The 18,081-nt window shown below is 46.3% G+C and overlaps 2 protein-coding genes across 3 annotated transcripts; one reads left to right on the top strand and one right to left on the bottom strand.

Moving 5' to 3' along the window:
* Positions 1-1,226: 1,226 nt before the first annotated feature.
* ada2a (adenosine deaminase 2a) lies at positions 1,227-15,208 on the top strand. Of its 2 annotated transcripts, XM_047345267.1 has the most exons (11): positions 1,227-1,993; positions 4,346-4,556; positions 7,698-8,011; positions 8,240-8,459; positions 11,328-11,541; positions 11,642-11,769; positions 11,869-11,959; positions 12,066-12,174; positions 12,692-12,849; positions 13,282-13,484; positions 13,586-15,208. In XM_047345267.1, the coding sequence occupies exons 3-11, from the start codon at positions 7,705-7,707 to the stop codon at positions 13,686-13,688; spliced, it is 1,533 nt and encodes a 510-aa protein (XP_047201223.1). In that variant the 5' UTR covers positions 1,227-1,993; positions 4,346-4,556; positions 7,698-7,704; the 3' UTR covers positions 13,689-15,208. The 2 variants fall into 2 exon arrangements, with proteins under 2 accessions (XP_047201223.1, XP_047201214.1); XM_047345258.1 differs by lacking the exon at positions 4,346-4,556 and having other exon boundaries at positions 1,229-1,993.
* A 241-nt stretch (positions 15,209-15,449) lies between these two features.
* On the bottom strand, positions 15,450-17,978 carry ribc2 (RIB43A domain with coiled-coils 2). Its single transcript, XM_047345278.1, has 7 exons — positions 17,778-17,978; positions 17,083-17,164; positions 16,628-16,939; positions 16,432-16,550; positions 15,909-16,070; positions 15,653-15,819; positions 15,450-15,562 (listed from the first exon to the last, which is right to left on the bottom strand). Exons 1-7 carry the CDS (start codon positions 17,892-17,894, stop codon positions 15,493-15,495), a joined length of 1,029 nt encoding a protein of 342 aa, XP_047201234.1. The 5' UTR covers positions 17,895-17,978; the 3' UTR covers positions 15,450-15,492.
* Positions 17,979-18,081: the final 103 nt, after the last annotated feature.

Consider the following 18,081-nt stretch of genomic DNA (forward strand, 5'->3'; position numbering starts at 1 on the left):
ATGCAAATAAAGTGTGTAATTAAGATGCCCTCACTGAGCGTATTTAGGAGGGTTATAAACAGAAAAAAAACAGAAATAAAATAAGCACAATTTATTATGACCAGAAAAGTTTATTTTGTTATAACTTCAAATTTCAACACATTTTACAACAGATCAGCACAAATGTCAAGCATAACTGTGATGTGGAAGGAAAATATTGCATGGTTTTACTTTTCTGAAATGAATATCTGAACTTGGGTGTATGTTTTCATACCTCTTTACTTCCATACCCCCAAACAAGATCAAGTGCAACTAATTTCCTTCAGAAGTCAATACTAGTAAATGGTGTCGACCTGGGGTGTGACGGTGGTGCAGGGTTGAAGCACGTGACCCATCTACGGAGGCCTTAGTCCTCAACGCAGGCTGCCATGGGTTCTAGTCCTGGCCTGTTGACGTTTACTGCATACACTCCACTCCACCCTGTTTTCTGTCAATTCACTTTCAAAAAAGACATGACAAATAAGCCACTAGTGTCTAAAAAGCCACAGTCCATCTGTGTGTCTCGAGATCCAGTATAAATACAGCTGCACATGGCTGTATGTCTGCATCCTGCTGGAAGGTGAATCTCTGCCCCCAGTCTCAAGTCTGTATTTGGCTCCATCCTTCTTCCTTCACTGACCAGCTTTCCTGTCTCAGTTGAGGAGAAGGCATTTCCACAGCGTGATGCTACCACCTCTGGAGAAACGGTGTGTTTAGAGCGATGTGCAATGTTCCTTTTCTGCCACGCATTGCGTTTTGCATCAAGGCCAACAAGTTAAATGTTGATCTCGTGTCAACAGAGAACCTTTTACCACACGATGGCTGTGAACTCTACATGCCGTGTTTTTTTTTCTTGTTGCTCTTTTATAAAGGACAGATTTCTGGAGAAGTAGACAATTAATACTTTTCATGTCAGAATATTCTCCCACCTGAGCTGTGAATCTCTGCAGCTTCTCCAGAATAACCATGAACCTCTTGGCTGCTTCTCTGAATAATTCTCTCCTTGTCCAGCCTGTCAGTTTAGGTGGACCTCCATGTTTTGGTGGGTCTGCAGTTGGTCCGTCCTCTTCATGTTCAGATGATGAACAGAGCTCTGGGAGATGTTCAAAGCTTGGGATGTTGTTGTTGAACCTAGCCCTGTTTAAACTGAACCAGAATGTTCTCCCTGACCTGTCTGTGGTGTTTCTTGGTCTTAATGATGTTGGTTCTCTAACAAACTTCGGAGTCCAGAAACAGAACAGCTGCATTTACACTGAGATTAAATCACACACATCTGGACTCTAGATGACTGCTTGTGTTGGATTTTATGAAAGGTATTCGAGTAAAGGGGGTTTAAGACAAATGAAAGTTAAATGTTTCTTTTTCTCCTTCACTGAACACTTTGCCACTGCTTTGTCCTGGTCGGTCACAAAAAACTTAAAACTCTTTAAAATGTTCAGTTATAAAATTTAGGAAAAAATTGAATAGGTAAGAATACTTTTATTAAATTGAAATATGTCATAAGAAATATGCCAGATTTTGGTCGGATTCTGGTCGTTCTTTGTAAATATGTTCACATCGGTAAATAAAATTCGAAAATATTTTCAATATTAACAAAAAGCAAAACATAAAACAACATTGCCTGCTCTTTCCTTCTCCGACTTCTGTTTACACCTTTGGAAGAACCAATTAAATAGCGAACAATGTCATCGTTCAGCCAATCACAACACAGGAGGCGGAGCTTTGTTGCCTGGAAGTCAACGCTCAGGGTGAAACATTAGCAGTGGTGTTCCGTTGACTAGAACCCTCTGAGTTTGGCGCCTGATATTCGGTCCAGTGAGTTTATTTCTGAGACGGTTCCGCCAGAAGGTCCTCCGTGGTGAAAACGACCCTATGTGTGTCAGTGTCCGTGGGGTTCGTGCTCTTTCCTACTGAAGTGACCCACAGCAAGCTATGGCGTCAGCTGCTTAGCTTTGTTCCTCTACAACTACAGCAGGTAAGGTGACATTTCTTCCCAAACAGCGACGTCCGCGGCCTCTTTCACCTCTAGTGTGACTCTTGTTTGGCTTAGAAAGTACACCTGACCAGCCTGTGTTATTGAACGGGTCCTTTCTACCTGGAAGGAGGCTGTAACACCTGCTGAGGAACAACGTCCTGCTTGTTTTTCTTCTCTACCGCAGCTTTATTTAGTTTGTGATGCAGTCATTCCTACTGACCACCAGAGGCGGTGCTTCAAGCACTGAATGATCATTCTTGCGCATGCGCAGGTTGAGAAATTAATAACAACATGGTCACATGTGACCTACCGGTGGCTCACGTGAGTCTATATAGTCACATGACACCCAGTCCTTCCTTCTTTTTATTCAGTTTATTTTCTGGTTCCCAAGAAGACCAGCGGTCTTCGTCCAATTCTGGACCTCCGGGGTCTGAACACTTTTCTCAAGGTTCCGCCTTTCCATATGTTGACCGCCCGGGAGGTCCTGCAGGCGATCTCCCTGGGAGACTGGTTCACGACTATCGACCTGAAGGACGCCTATTTTCATGTCCCCATTGCTTCGGCTCATTGTTGGTTTCTCCGCTTTGCCTTTCACAGGAGGCACTTCCAGTTCCGGGTTCTTCCCTTTGGTCTTTCCCCTTTCTCCTCGGGTGGCCCTTTCCCCCCTGCAGGCATGGGGACTGCGGATCCTGCCCTATTTGGACGACTGGCTCATTTGTGCTGCAACCCGCGATCAGGCGATCTGAGACACCCGGACGGTGCTCGCCCACATACGTCAGCTGGGTTTGAGGGTGAACCTGGAGAAGAGCAGCCTGATCCCCTCCCAGGTGACTATTTTCTTAGGCATGGTTCTAGATTCCGGTTCCATGACCGCCCGTCCTTCTCCTCGGCGCGTCGCCGATATCCTGGCCATGCTTCCGAGCTTCCATCTTGGCAGGGCTCCACGGTCTGTGGAGTGGCTGCATCTTCTGGGCATGCTCACTGCTGCGTCCAGCGTGGTGCCTCTGGGGCTTCTTTCATTGCGACCCCTGCAGATGTGGCTGAACGGGGTCAGCCTGGACCCCTCGTGGCGTACTCACCGGCTCCGACGGCTTCGGGTTGTGCCTTGGTGCCTACAGTCTCTGTCCCAGTGCCGGAGTGGGTCCTACATCATGGCGGGTGTCCCGCTCGGCCCCCTTCCGTGTCGGAGGGAAGTCGTCCATACGGATGCTTCCTCCAAGGGTTGGGGAGCGACCTGGCAAGACCGTGCGGCTCAGGGGGTGTGGTCCCCGCAGCAGTGTGGGGTCCATATTAATGTTCTGGAGCTGATGGCTGTGTTCCTCACGCTCTGTGCTTTCCTTCCAGAGCTGCTGGGACGACATGTGTTGGTCCGGTCGGACAACACCACGGTTGTCTTCCATATAAATCACCAAGGGGGGTCCAGGTCTCTGAGACTACTGTCCCTGGCCCGGCGGCTCCTGGCCTATATTCTGGGTCCACAGAATGTCTCCGTGGACTTTCTGTCTCGGCAGGTGCCACTTCCGGGGGAGTGGCGGCTTCTTCACCCGGAGGTGGTGGATCGCATTTGGGCCACATTCAGCAGGGCGGAGGTGGACCTGTTTGCCTCCAGAGATACAGTTCACTGTCCCCTCTGGTTTTCCCTGATGGACAGTGCCAGTCCTCTGGGCTGCAACGCACTGGCGCACGAGTGGCCCCGGACCCTTCTCTACGCCTTTCCCCCGTTTCCCCTCGTCCCCCAGACGCTTCTGAGGGTTCTTCAGGACAGGCACGAGCTTCTGCTGGTAGCCCCCTTTTAGCCAGGGAGGACCTGGTTTCCTCTGCTGCGCAGGCTCTGCTCCAGCTTGCCGATGCGACTACCCTCGAGGTGAGACCTCCTCTCCCAGATGGGGGGCCGGATTCTCCACCCTGATCCGGGCCGCCTGAAACTCTGGCTTTGGCCTCTACAGGTGCAGGCTCTGCCTTCTCCCATTATGGGGGCAGGGTTGAACATACCATGACTGGCGCATGGGCACCGTCCACGCCGGCCGCATATGGTGCGAAGTGGGCGGTCTTTGCTGGCTGGTGCCATGGTAAGGGATTGGACCCTATTCGCTGTTCTGTTTCCCATTTGCTGTCCTTCCTCCAGGAGTTGCTGGATCTAGGGTGATGCCCTTCCACCTTGAAGGTGTATGTAGCAGCCATTTCCCGTTGGCTGTCTGAGCGCTTGAGGCGTATGTTCACTCCACGGCACCCATTTGTCGGACTGACTGTCTCTTCGTTTGTTATGCTGGCTCTCGGAAGGGTCAGGCCCTTTCTAGACAGCTGTTGGCACGTTGGATTGTGGAGATGATCTCTGTGGCTTACTCCTTGCAGGATCAGCCCCTGCTGGGCGGCGTGCGATGTCACTCCACTAGGAGCCTCTCCACCTCGTGGGCTGCCATGAGCGGGGTGCCTCTGGAGGCCATTTGTGAAGCTGCTTCCTGGATGGCGCCAAGCACCTTTGCCAGGTTTTACAGGGTGAACGTCGCCACGCCGCATCCCCTGCAGGGAATACTGGAGCAACCGCCTTCTGCGCCCTGCTGAGGTTGGTGGTGTTACTGTGTTCCTTGGGGTCTCCGTGGGATCCCTCAGGACCCTGTTGGTATGCGTCATCCAGTGCTTGAAGCACCGCCTCTGGCGGTCAGTAGGGATGAAATAAAACGAAAATTACGAATGTAACTATGGTTCTATGAATCCCGGATGACCGCCAGAGCGCTCGGTCCCTCGGTCTCCGCGTGCTCGCGAGAAGATTGTCGGGACTGGGCTCCCGGTGTCATGTGACTATTTAGACTCACGTGAGCCACTGGTAGGTCACATGTGACCATGTTATTAATTTCTTGACCTGTGAATGTGCAAGAAAGATCATTCAGTGCTTGAAGCACCGCCTCTGGCTGAGGGACTGCAGGGACTCCTCCTGCAGTCCCTCAGCGGTCTGCGACCTCAGAGCTACTTCTGCCCTCAGTCCAAATAAAACGCGTTTAGACCCGCAAATGTTACCTGGAAAATAAAAAAAAACCCCGGACCTTAAATAATTTCTGATAATTATTGACTTTAGGACATTTGATGTGATTTTTAAAGAGCCACCATTTTATTTGTATGTTTAGGTTTTAAAATGAAAACATCAGCAAAATAAGGATGGTAAATTTTCTTTATTGATGTTGAGATTTGTGGAAAATCATGTTTTTTAAAAAAGGAAATAGTTTCCAACCTAATTACACCGAATTTGTTTTTGTTTGTTTTTTTGCAAATACAAAATCTGCATTTGTTGTATCTATGTATATTAAATCCAATTCAAAAATACTTCAATAAACCCAAAGGGAAATTAAAATATTTAAAAACATTAGTTGGTTCTGTATTATTTTTAGTCGGTTATTAGGAGCCATTGTGGAAGAGCCACTTGCAGACCTGAGTGTCACAAAAAATAATTTGTCAAGTAAATATTCACAACGTGTGCAAGTATAGAGCCAGAGCCTATGATTACAGTTGCTGAGCAAACATTAAAGCCAGTACAGGACTTTACATAGGAAATATAATATAAACTGTAATACACACATTAAATAAATAAGAAATCATATAAGTATGTCAGTAATTTACTAAAAATGCAGATAAGTACATTTTTAAATCAATAATTAAAACATGGATTTATCATGGTAAAATAATATAAATAATTACTTCAATAATTATAATTTCCTGTGTTACTCAATAAATTCTATGACTCATAAAACACAGGTGCAGCTCAAATTTATGATATAAGCAAAAACAGTTTATTCAGTTTAAAAATGTCATGTCATCTTCTGTGGATTTCTTACACACCCAGTGATCTACAGGTCCTTCTCAAAATATTAGCATATTATGATAAAGTTCATTATTTTCCATAATGTAATGATGAAAATTTAACATTCATATATTTTAGATTCATTGCACACTAACTGAAATATTTCAGGTCTTTTATTGTCTTAATACGGATGATTTTGGCATACAGCTCATGAAAACCCAAAATTACTATCTCACAAAATTAGCATATTTCATCCGACCAATAAAAGAAAAAGTGTTTTTAATACAAAAAACGTCAACCTTCAAATAATTATGTACAGTTATGCACTCAATACTTGATCGGGAATCCTTTGGCAGAAATGATTGCTTCAATGCGGCGTGGCATGGAGGCAATCAGCCTGTGGCACTGCTGAGGTCTTATGGAGGCCCAGGATGCTTCGATAGCGGCCTTTAGCTCATCCAGAGTGTTGGGTCTTGAGTCTCTCAACGTTCTCTTCACAATATCCCACAGATTCTCTATGGGGTTCAGGTCAGGAGAGTTGGCAGGCCAATTGAGCACAGTGATACCATGGTCAGTAAACCATTTACCAGTGGTTTTGGCACTGTGAGCAGGTGCCAGGTCGTGCTGAAAAATGAAATCTTCATCTCCATAAAGCTTTTCAGCAGATGGAAGCATGAAGTGCTCCAAAATCTCCTGATAGCTAGCTGCATTGACCCTGCCCTTGATAAAACACAGTGGACCAACACCAGCAGCTGACACGGCACCCCAGACCATCACTGACTGTGGGTACTTGACACTGGACTTCTGGCATTTTGGCATTTCCTTCTCCCCAGTCTTCCTCCAGACTCTGGCACCTTGATTTCCGAATGACATGCAGAATTTGCTTTCATCCGAAAAAAGTACTTTGGACCACTGAGCAACAGTCCAGTGCTGCTTCTCTGTAGCCCAGGTCAGGCGCTTCTGCCGCTGTTTCTGGTTCAAAAGTGGCTTGACCTGGGGAATGCGGCACCTGTAGCCCATTTCCTGCACACGCCTGTGCACGGTGGCTCTGGATGTTTCTACTCCAGACTCAGTCCACTGCTTCCGCAGGTCCCCCAAGGTCTGGAATCGGCCCTTCTCCACAATCTTCCTCAGGGTCCGGTCACCTCTTCTCGTTGTGCAGCGTTTTCTGCCACACTTTTTCCTTCCCACAGACTTCCCACTGAGGTGCCTTGATACAGCACTCTGGGAACAGCCTATTCGTTCAGAAATGTCTTTCTGTGTCTTACCCTCTTGCTTGAGGGTGTCAATAGTGGCCTTCTGGACAGCAGTCAGGTCGGCAGTCTTACCCATGATTGGGGTTTTGAGTGATGAACCAGGCTGGGAGTTTTAAAGGCCTCAGGAATCTTTTGCAGGTGTTTAGAGTTAACTCGTTGATTCAGATGATTAGGTTCATAACTCGTTTAGAGACCCTTTTAATGATATGCTAATTTTGTGAGATAGGAATTTTGGGTTTTCATGAGCTGTATGCCAAAATCATCCGTATTAAGACAATAAAAGACCTGAAATATTTCAGTTAGTGTGCAATGAATCTAAAATATATGAATGTTAAATTTTCATCATGACATTATGGAAAATAATGAACTTTATCACAATATGCTAATATTTTGAGAAGGACCTGTATTTCAAGCGTTTTTCTGTTGATCTTAATGATAAAGATAATTATGATGTTGATCATGGCTCACAGCCAATGGAAACATAAAATGTTTCTCAGAAAACCAGCAACTGCTGACTTGACCTCTTCCATAAATTCATTTATCGGTTTAATGAACCATTTCCATTTTTCTATTATCACCAATGTAAATGTTTGTCAGATCTGTGTGTTTGTTGGGTTGTGGCAGTGTTTGCTCTAAATGAATCTTTCCGCTCAAGCTTTCAGATGATGCCAGTCCAGCTACAGTGCCCCCTGGTGGCTGTGGCCTGTGTGTTTATGTGCTGTCTGATCGGGACGCTGTCCAGTCCGGACCCCAGGGTGAGAGAGGCTCTCATAGAGCTGGAGGCCTCCATGCAGACAGGCGGGCAGATGGTACTGACTGATGCTGAGCAGCGGCTGGACGCTCTTCTGTTTGAAATGAAGCAGGAGGAGATATCCAGAGGAGACTTTCCTCCAGCCATGCATTTCTTCAGCGCCAAACGCCTGATCCAGAGAAGTCCCATTTTCAGTCTGTTGCAGAAGATGCCTAAAGGTAATACAAACATTGGGTTGCATGTTTAAAAAAAAATTATATATAGAAATTCTACATAGAGATGCACTGATCCATTTTTTTCTGGGTGGTCCCGAGTTCAGTTTTTTAAATTTCTTTAGTTCTGACCTGCCAATTTTTATCTTGAGTGATTCAGATGTTTTATATTGTCCATCTGGAAGACCTATTTGTGTTTGGTAGCAAACCAAAACCACTATAATCCCACTCTAGGTGGAGCTCTTCACGTCCATGACTTCTCCATGGTGGATGTGGAGTGGCTGGTGAAGAACGTGACGTATCGCCCACACTGCTACATGTGCAGCACAGACGAACCTTCTTTCAGATTCATCTTCTCGTCTCAGTGGCCTAAACCTCTGCCACGTTGCTCCCCCTGGGTCCTGCTGGAAAACCTTCGCTCCAAGATGGTCAACGCAACAGATCTGGACAACAGGTGACTCGCTTCTTTTAACAATTGGATTTTATGTAGAAGAATGGACATTAAATAAATAACTGTAGTTGTTTTTCCTTAACTCATTGGTAATGATGTGTGAAAAGCCTTATAAAGCAAATCTTTTTTCTGCAGTTGCATGATCTCTTCTATTCAGCTCAGCCTGCAGGTTTCTACAGGATTTAGGTTTGAGAAGTGAGATGTTCTTAGAAAAAAGTTGATTTTGAGTCTGTTAAACCATTTCTGTGATGATTTGGTATGGTTTGGGTCAGTATCCTGCTGAAAGACCCAATGATGACTAATTTTTAGATTGCTGCCAAAGAACACCAGATTTTTATTTAAATGTTCTGATGTTGAAAACAGGTTTGATGCTCTGCACTCTAAACAAGGTTACTGAAGCCTTTGGAAGAGAAACAAGCCCATAACATCACAGGTCTTCCATCATAGCTCATCAACAGCAAGGATGAGGTGCATTTCCTTATATTTTATGTTTTACACTTGACCCACCTCAAGAGTTTGTTGCAGAAACCTCAATGTAAGCTTAATCTGCCTGAAGCACACGGTCCACACCAAACAAAAATCTACATGTCTACATCTGTGATGGAAGGACACAAAGAATGATTCCAGACCTCCTAAACAACAGATTGGCATGAAGATAATCCTAACCCATAAAGATGGTCGCTGTCGGTCGTTGCCGGTCGCTCCTGGTCGCTGGCGGTCGCTCCTGGTCGCTGGCCGTAGCAGCTCCTGGTCGCTGCCGGTGGTTCCTGGTCGCTGCCGGTCGTTCCCTTGTCGCTGGCGGTCGCTCCTGGTCGCTGGCCGTAGCAGCTCCTGGTCGCTGGCAGTCGCTCCTGGTCGCTGCCGGTCGTTCCTGGTCGCTGCCGGTCGTTCCCTTGTCGCTGCCGGTCGTTCCCTGGTCGCTGGCGGTCGCTCCTGGTCGCTGGCCGTAGCAGCTCCTGGTCGCTGGCCGTAGCAGCTCCTGGTCGCTGGCGGTCGCTCCTGGTCGCTGCCGGTCGTTCCCTTGTCGCTGCCGGTCGTTCCCTTGTCGCTGCCGGTCGTTCCCTTGTCGCTGGCGGTCGCTCCTGGTCGCTGGCCGTAGCAGCTCCTGGTCGCTGCCGGTCGTTCCTGGTCGCTGTCGGTCGTTCCCTTGTCGCTGGCCGTCGCTCCTGGTCGCTGGCCGTAGCAGTTCCTGGTCGCTGCCGGTCGTTCCTGGTCGTTCCTGGTCGCTGACGGTCGCTCCTGGTCGCTGCCGGTCGTTCCTGGTCGCTGCCGGTCGTTCCCTTGTCGCTGGCGGTCGCTCCTGGTCGCTGGCTGTAGCAGCTCCTGGTCGCTGCCGGTCGTTCCTGGTCGCTGCCGGTCGTTCCTGGTCGCTGCCGGTCGTTCCTGGTCGCTGGCCGTAGCAGCTCCTGGTCGCTGGCAGTCGCTCCTGGTCGCTGCCGGTCGTTCCTGGTCGCTGCCGGTCGTTCCCTTGTCGCTGCCGGTCGTTCCCTGGTCGCTGGCGGTCGCTCCTGGTCGCTGGCCGTAGCAGCTCCTGGTCGCTGGCCGTAGCAGCTCCTGGTCGCTGGCGGTCGCTCCTGGTCGCTGCCGGTCGTTCCCTTGTCGCTGCCGGTCGTTCCCTTGTCGCTGCCGGTCGTTCCCTTGTCGCTGGCGGTCGCTCCTGGTCGCTGGCCGTAGCAGCTCCTGGTCGCTGCCGGTCGTTCCTGGTCGCTGTCGGTCGTTCCCTTGTCGCTGGCCGTCGCTCCTGGTCGCTGGCCGTAGCAGTTCCTGGTCGCTGCCGGTCGTTCCTGGTCGTTCCTGGTCGCTGACGGTCGCTCCTGGTCGCTGCCGGTCGTTCCTGGTCGCTGCCGGTCGTTCCCTTGTCGCTGGCGGTCGCTCCTGGTCGCTGGCTGTAGCAGCTCCTGGTCGCTGCCGGTCGTTCCTGGTCGCTGCCGGTCGTTCCTGGTCGCTGCCGGTCGTTCCTGGTCGCTGCCGGTCGTTCCTGGTCGCTGCCGGTCGTTCCCTTGTCGCTGGCCGTCGCTCCTGGTCGCTGGCCGTAGCAGCTCCTGGTCGCTGCCGGTCATTCCTGGTCGCTGACGGTCGCTCCTGGTCGCTGCCGGTCGTTCCTGGTCGCTGCCGGTCGTTCCCTTGTCGCTGGCGGTCACTCCTGGTCGCTGGCCGTAGCAGCTCCTGGTCGCTGCCGGTCGTTCCTGGTCGCTGCCGGTCGTTCCTGGTCGCTGCCGGTCGTTCCCTTGTCGCTGGCCGTCGCTCCTGGTCGCTGGCCGTAGCAGCTCCTGGTCGCTGCCGGTCGTTCCTGGTCGCTGACGGTCGCTCCTGGTCGCTGCCGGTCGTTCCTGGTCGCTGCCGGTCGTTCCCTTGTCGCTGGCGGTCACTCCTGGTCGCTGGCCATAGCAGCTCCTGGTCACTGCTTTCTTTAATATTCTTAATTCACAACTTAATGGCCTTGAACGGGTTCTTACGTTCATCTGGAAATCTTTACAAAAAAGGGCAGAGTGCGTTCTTTGTTTAAAGTCAGGCTTTATTGTTTTATATTAACACACATTTTTAGACAGGATAGCTGTTCAGTTTTACAGTAAAGTTAATGTAGAAATATTGGTACACAAAGATTTCACTAAATAATGTATTCCTCATAAGACTATTTTAGAGCTGGATATAAAAATCAAACCCTTTAATTTGTAGCTGTAAAAGTTAATGAACTAATTATGAGTCTTAATTGAACTAATTATGAGTCTTAATTGAATAATTGTTCATTAATGCTTTAGACTTGGAAAGTATCCAGCTCTAAAAATGTTGTGAGTAATCCAATATACAGATGGTACCGGAGTCCAGTTGGACCTTTGCTCTAAGTGACTCTTCATCATTCTTCATCCTCAGCATCATGGGCAACCTGACGCTCTTCACGGACCAGGATCCAGAGGTGACGTTCCCCAGTCAGGATGTGGTTTGGGATCGGTTCGAGCAGGCCTTCCGCGCTGTGTGGGGTCTGGTCACTTATGCCCCTGTATTCAGGGATTATTACTACCAGGGCCTGACCCAGTTCTACACGGACAACGTCATGTATCTGGAACTGCGTGCTCTTCTCCCAGAGGTACAGTCATGTATGCCTCTGCTCTGTATGTTGTCCTCTTTGTGGTTGACCCGTCCGTTCGAGTTGTTCATTAGGTGTTACAGCATACTTCGGTGCACAGGTGTATGAGTTGGATGGCAGCACCCACGACAGAGCATGGACCCTGAAGACCTACCAGGACATCACCACGCAGTTTGTGTCGAAGCACCCAGACTTCTTTGGAGCAAGAATCATCATTACGAACCAAAGGTGACGTCTCTGAACTCTTCATCCTGGATCAGCATTTGGTGGTGGAACATTCAGAGAACATTTCCATTGGATATCTGATGATCTTGTTGCAACCTTTAGGCGAGCGAATAGATCGGCTATAGCTAAAGCTGTGGAGGAGGCCATGAAGCTGAAGAAAGACTTTCCTGATTTCATGGCTGGTTTTGACTTGGTAAGATCCGACGTTAATTACTGTATGTAAAGTGTGTCTGTAGCTGGCGATAGAAGGTGGTTTGGTTTACAACATCTGTTAGTAAACTTTATGTCTGTGTGTTCAGGTGGGTCGGGAGGACCGAGGCAAACCCCTGTGGTACTTCAGAGATGCCTTGTCGCTCCCTGCGGAGAAAGGCGTCACGCTTCCTTACTTTTTCCATGCTGGAGAGACAAGTAAGCTCATCAGGACGTCTGCTTGTTGTGAATGAAGGTTTGCGACTTGCAGAAATGACTCGATATAAAAAACAACTGTGGTAGTTGTTGAGATTCTCCACAGAGAAATGAGACGCTCCTTTAAGTCTCATTGGTTGTCACAGTTTCCTATTATGTAAACAAGGATGACATAATGAGTTACATAAAAATACCAAATGTAACTTTGTGTAAATAAACCTGATTTTAAAAAAATATATATATAAATTTGATAAAACAATTAAAAGTAATTTAAAATAATCCAAAATCACATTTTATATACCTGACAAACAGCTACACCTCATGGAGTTCAGACTTGTGATTGATGGGAAAACAAGTACAATGAGATTCAGCTCAAATAATTCATTTCATTTAGAGCAAATGTTTCTTAACAATAAACTTCAGCCATAAATTAACGCAAATCGGTCATTCAGAGCAAAGTAAACACAAATTATTTCCCTCATTGCTTTAAATGCATCTTGTTTCGCTGTGCTGTATGCAGATCTTGAAGGCACTGAAGTGGATCAGAACCTATTAGACGCCCTGCTCCTGAACACATCCCGTATTGGTCATGGATTTGCACTGGTGCGCCATCCAGTGGCCAAAGATTTGTCCAGGAAGAAAGGGGTGGCTGTGGAGGTGTGCCCCATCTCTAACCAGGTACACCGACTGCTGCTGGGGCTCGGGCTGGTGCTGCTGATGGTGCTGCTGATGGTGCTGCTGCGTATCACTCAGAATCCTCTAAAACTCAACGTTGTAGGGCATGTGAACTGGTGCATTACATTAGAATATAATCAGCAGTAAATTTAGTTCAGCCTATATTGTAAGATACATAAAGTGTTTTTTTTTTTTTATTGGGCTTAATGTCCTCTTAATTGGACCTCAGCACCGGTTCCAGCTGGTTTGTAACAAAAGACTCAGTAACTTGATATTTGTAGAAATATTTTATCAGCTGTGACCCAAAATCAACAGAATAAAGCGTCTGAAACATCTGACTTGTGTCTGATGAATCTAAAGTTTCACTCTACTGACATACATGACCTTCCAGTGATGCTTTAAGTTATTGACATGCATCTGTCATCTCCTCATCAGGTGTTGAAGCTTGTGAAAGATTTACGAAACCACCCAGCTGCTGCTCTGATGTTGGAGAATCACCCAGTGGTCATCAGCTCTGATGATCCGGCCATGTTTGGCGCCTCTGGTCTGTCTTACGACTTCTATGAAGCTTTTGTGGGCTTTGGGGGCATTGAGTCCCACATCGGCTCCCTCAAACAGCTGGCCATAAACTCCATTAGGTGAGGCTCAGCTCAGATGTGGGAAACGGGTCAACGTGAGGTGGGTTTGTCCACATGCTTTGGGTCATGAGTTGCTCTGAACTCTCCTGTCTGTGTTTCAGGTACAGTTCTTTGTCTCCACAACAACAGAAAGAGGCGTTGGTTCTGTGGCAGAAAAGATGGAACATGTTTGTGACTGAAAGTGAATTTCTGAAAACCAACTAGAACTTTATTCTGACCTTAAAACATGTTTCATGTTTGCATTTGTTTCAGCAGTCCCACTAAACCACTGATTGAGCTCGTCCTTTTCTCACCCAACATGGCCGCACACAGGTGCTTCTTCATTCTTCATGTAGCAGAAGAACTGAAGAATGAAGAGGTTCAGGTTTGCTGAAATATGCAGCAAGTCATTGGGTCATTTTACATATGCCTACTTATTTAATCTGTTAAATATGTAGTTTTATCTCATCAATGGAAAAAAGTGAATATTTTTACTTAGAAAATTTGAAAGTATTGATTTTCAGAATGGCCTGAATTGTTTGAATAATCTTTGTGTTCATGTTTTGTGTCAAATGGAAACTGTTTTATAACCAGACGCTAAGCTAAATGCGTCTGCACCTTGGACCGGAACCAACATACAGTTTGTATGTGAATGGGAGTTTGCTAATGTTTTGACTAAAGTGGATCTGGTACCAGAAGTCAATAAGGTGAAGCCTTGGAGTATTTATTCAAACCCTTAACCAGCTGGAGCTCCTACATGTGTGTCTGAGTAAAACCACTGTTGAATGCTGTGTTCTGCTCCCAGTCAGCAACATCTGGTTCATTTGTGTTTGTTTGCACTGGAATCATTCTGTTAACGGTGGATTTTTATTTGGTTTATGGCTGTAACCATGGCGATGTCCTCAGGTAAAGTGTAACTTTATATCTGAGGTTTACCGTACCTTGCAGAAGTATTCATACCCCTTGAACTTGATAGCAGCACAAACTTGCCTTTTATACAAAACACAACCTACTTTATGAATGTGAGGTGGAAGGGAAAGAAAATGTAGTTTTGAAAAAGTTTTCTACAAATTAAAATCTAAAATTATTCCGCCCCCTTTTATCCAGATACCCCTAATTAAAATAACGGTCAGAAGTCACCTAATTAGTAAACAAGAGTCGAGTCTCAGGATAAATGAACTACTGCCGTTCAACCGTTGACCGTCAAGGTCAAAGTTTATGATTTAAACCCTGAAAAATCAAACCTTTAACACTGTAGCTCTATGAGAACTTGACATCATACTATATATCAGTATTATAGGATTTGAATGACAACATTAAGGCGAATCTTTATCAAATGTGACCTCACTGAACTGGGTGGAAATAAACTGGACTCAACTGTTTCAGAAGGGTGTCCTGGGACGGCTTGTTAGGAAACTGGCAATGCCCTTCAAAACTATTCATAGCCCTGAACATTTTCCTAATTGGTTCTTTACAACTACAGACTTATTTCTATGGGATTTTCTGTGACAGACCAACCATCTCAATGCTCTTCTGACCCAGCTTTGGTCCATAAATCCTTCCATGTCCAGATGATGGATTGAACAGCTATGTGAGATGTTCAGATGACTTCTGAGGGGAGTAGATTGGACTGAATTGTATTTTTGGGTTTCAGAGGGAAGGGGGCGGAATGTCATGCGGAAAGTTTGTGGAGTTTAATTGTTTGTTTGGATCATATTTGTTAATATTAAACTGTTGAAGTATTAGATGATGTTTTATGTTTAATCACTTTGCAGCTTTGAGGTGTTTTTTGTTCGTTTCTCATCCATTTGTGAACTGCAGTTTGAAGTAGTTTTGAAATGTGTTTACTTGATTAAATTTTTTTAAATTTAATTTCTGCATTTGTTTATGCAAAAACAAATCGTATTAAATGGCTTCTGGGCTGAAGACAGGTCTAAACACGGTTTTATGTGTTTAAATGTTCAGTGGAAAGAAAAGCTCAGTTTAACTTGTTGTGCTTCTCATGCAGCTTTATTGCAGTAACTGTCCATCATCTGCTGCAGGTGTTGAATTTGGAGAAGAAGATGTCTTCAATGTGTCCTCTTTTAAGATCCGGCTTCCTTTTAAAAAGAGACAAGTTAAACTAGATTGAGTCTGGGTAAGGAGTGAGAACATTTAACACAGCAGTTCGCTCTCTAAATGTTACTGACTGTTGCAAATGTGTTTGGACCAGCTCAGTGTTGGTGCGGTCCAAGTGTCTCCTCAGCTGCTTGTTCAGCCTCGCCTGCTGCCGTTCCATCAGCAGAGCTTTACGGGCCAAGTCCAGTTGGATGCGATCGTAGTTCTCCTCCTCTCGCTTCTTCTCCAACTCGATCCTCTAGAGGGTCAAAGATCACAGACACACACACATTTGCAAATTAAACCCCTTTCTATCTGGACTGGATGGTTTCAGGTAGTTTGTCTTACCTTCTTCTCCTCTATTTGGCCTTGCTGGAACTGAATGATCTCCTGCTGGGTCTCGAGAGCAGCTCTCCTGTCATTACTGGGAGAAAGGCCAAGGGCTTCCACGGTGGACTGAGCACAAACTTCATCACAACGCTCCCTTTCCTGGTTGCGTTTTTCCTCAATCTTGTTAAAAAAAGTAAAAGTATTGATACCTCTTGAACATTTTCACATGTTGTCTCAGCTTGATCTGATCCAGCTGGTTGGTGAAGAGGACAGCCATGTCTCTAACATTTCCCAGCTGGACTCCTGAAGGCAGCAGTTGGACTGGATTTATTTATTTTTACAATATTTTAAAAGGCTTGAATGTATCGCTCTGTGTGGCTATAATTTTTCTGACAGGTTTGATCTCCAAGGTTGGTCTCTGACCTCCTTGTTGTCCTTGAAATGTTCTTTTGTTCTATCAGTCTTAGATATCTTTACAGCCACATTAACCTCTGTCATGTGACAGTTGGATCAACATCCAGAATGCAAAGAAGTAACTTACCTTAGCCAGGTTATAGTTTGTAGTAGCAATAGTGGCTGTTTTTCTCCTCTCCATCTCAAGGTTCTGGAGTTCTAGAGCTGTGTTCTCCATCTCTATTCTGCTCTGGTCATAGTGCAGCTCTGATGTTCAGGAAGGAGGATAGAAGCATAAACCTCTATGTGCTGAATCCTTATTTGTGGCCCAACAGCTCACCTACCTTCCATCTTCTGCTGGAGCCGGTCCTCCTCCTGCTCGTCCTGCTGCTGGATGAGCCAATCTCTGAGCTGCTCCCTCTGTCTCTGCAGTCGGCTCTTTTTCTCTGGGTCCTCGCCCACCAGGCCGGGAAGCACCATCTGAGCATCAGTTTTCCTCAAACTGTCTGGGTCGTTCAGGTCAAACTCACGGCAGTTCTGAGGCTGCTGGTTCTGATGCCAGAAAGTGGCTGTGGCCTTTTCCATCACACGCTTCTCCTTCGTTTGTCCTCTTTGGATCAGGCAAGCTGCTTTGTTGTATTTGTGCATTTCAGCATCTGTTTACACACCACAATGCACTTCATTTATGAAAGTGTTACTTGGATATAAAATTTTTTTAATCTAATTTAGATGACATAATTATTGTTAATCTTGTTTCGAGCATGCTCTAACTAAAGGCGAAGACGGGTCATTAACTCACTGTAGGTGTTCTGTTCTCTTTTTGCTTCTTCTTCTCGACTCTTCTTCTCTTGCAGCTGCAAATCTAAGGCTTTTTTATCCACCTGTGAACAGAATTAGCAAGTTCAGCGGCCAATCTTGGATTAATTGCTCATTGACTGATTCCTTCTTCTCAATACATGCATTGCTTTCACAAGTGGGGTAACTTCCACAAATCAGAAAGATTCTGGGATTGGTTTCGAATAATTTAGTCCAGGATTGACCAGTACCTGAATCTAAGGTGGTCCTAATGATATAAAAGCAATATAGAGCTTTTTTTAAATGGAAGGTTTCAGGAATCTCAAATTGTGCTTTAATAAATATTTGGAAACTGTTACTCAGAATAGGTAAAACTAGATTATTTTATATTTTGAAATGGAGATGATCAAATTCACTCCAGATTAGTTCAGAAAAATAAAATAGCCCCTTAATTTGAGATTAAACTGGAAGCTTCAAATAGCAGGACCTCACCATTCAGCCTGGAAATGCAACTGGTTTGGCAATGGTCAGATGACTTTGTGGCGCCCCTTTGGCCTTGTCACCCTGGGCAGTGTGTCATTTTGCCTGTTTTAAAAACGGTCACTGACTACATGAGCGTTGCAACTCTGTGTCATTTTATTGACAAGGCCTCTGCCAACAACAACAGTCTTGTGTTTAACTTCCACAGGACAAACTCACCCCGATAATCCGGAATTTCTCATTAAAAATCCTTTCCCGCCTTTCCGCCTCTCTCTGACGGCGCCTCTCCAGACTCTCTCTGGCGACGCGCTCGGAAATTAACTCGACGTTAAACATTTTAAGGCAGCCGCTACTTCGCTAACTTGTTCTCTCTGTGACGGCGGAAACTTAAGTCTAACACACCGGTTGCTAGGCAACCGAGGTGTTCGTCAGCTTCCGTTGAATTTCGTCTTTTTTTCGGCGAAGCGCGGTCTCTGATTGGCTTAAGAAGCGCCACGTCATTTTGGAAAGAAAATATATTCTT

The sequence above is a fragment of the Girardinichthys multiradiatus genome, chromosome 2, assembly GCF_021462225.1.
Source record: "Girardinichthys multiradiatus isolate DD_20200921_A chromosome 2, DD_fGirMul_XY1, whole genome shotgun sequence".
Lineage (NCBI taxonomy): Eukaryota > Metazoa > Chordata > Actinopteri > Cyprinodontiformes > Goodeidae > Girardinichthys > Girardinichthys multiradiatus.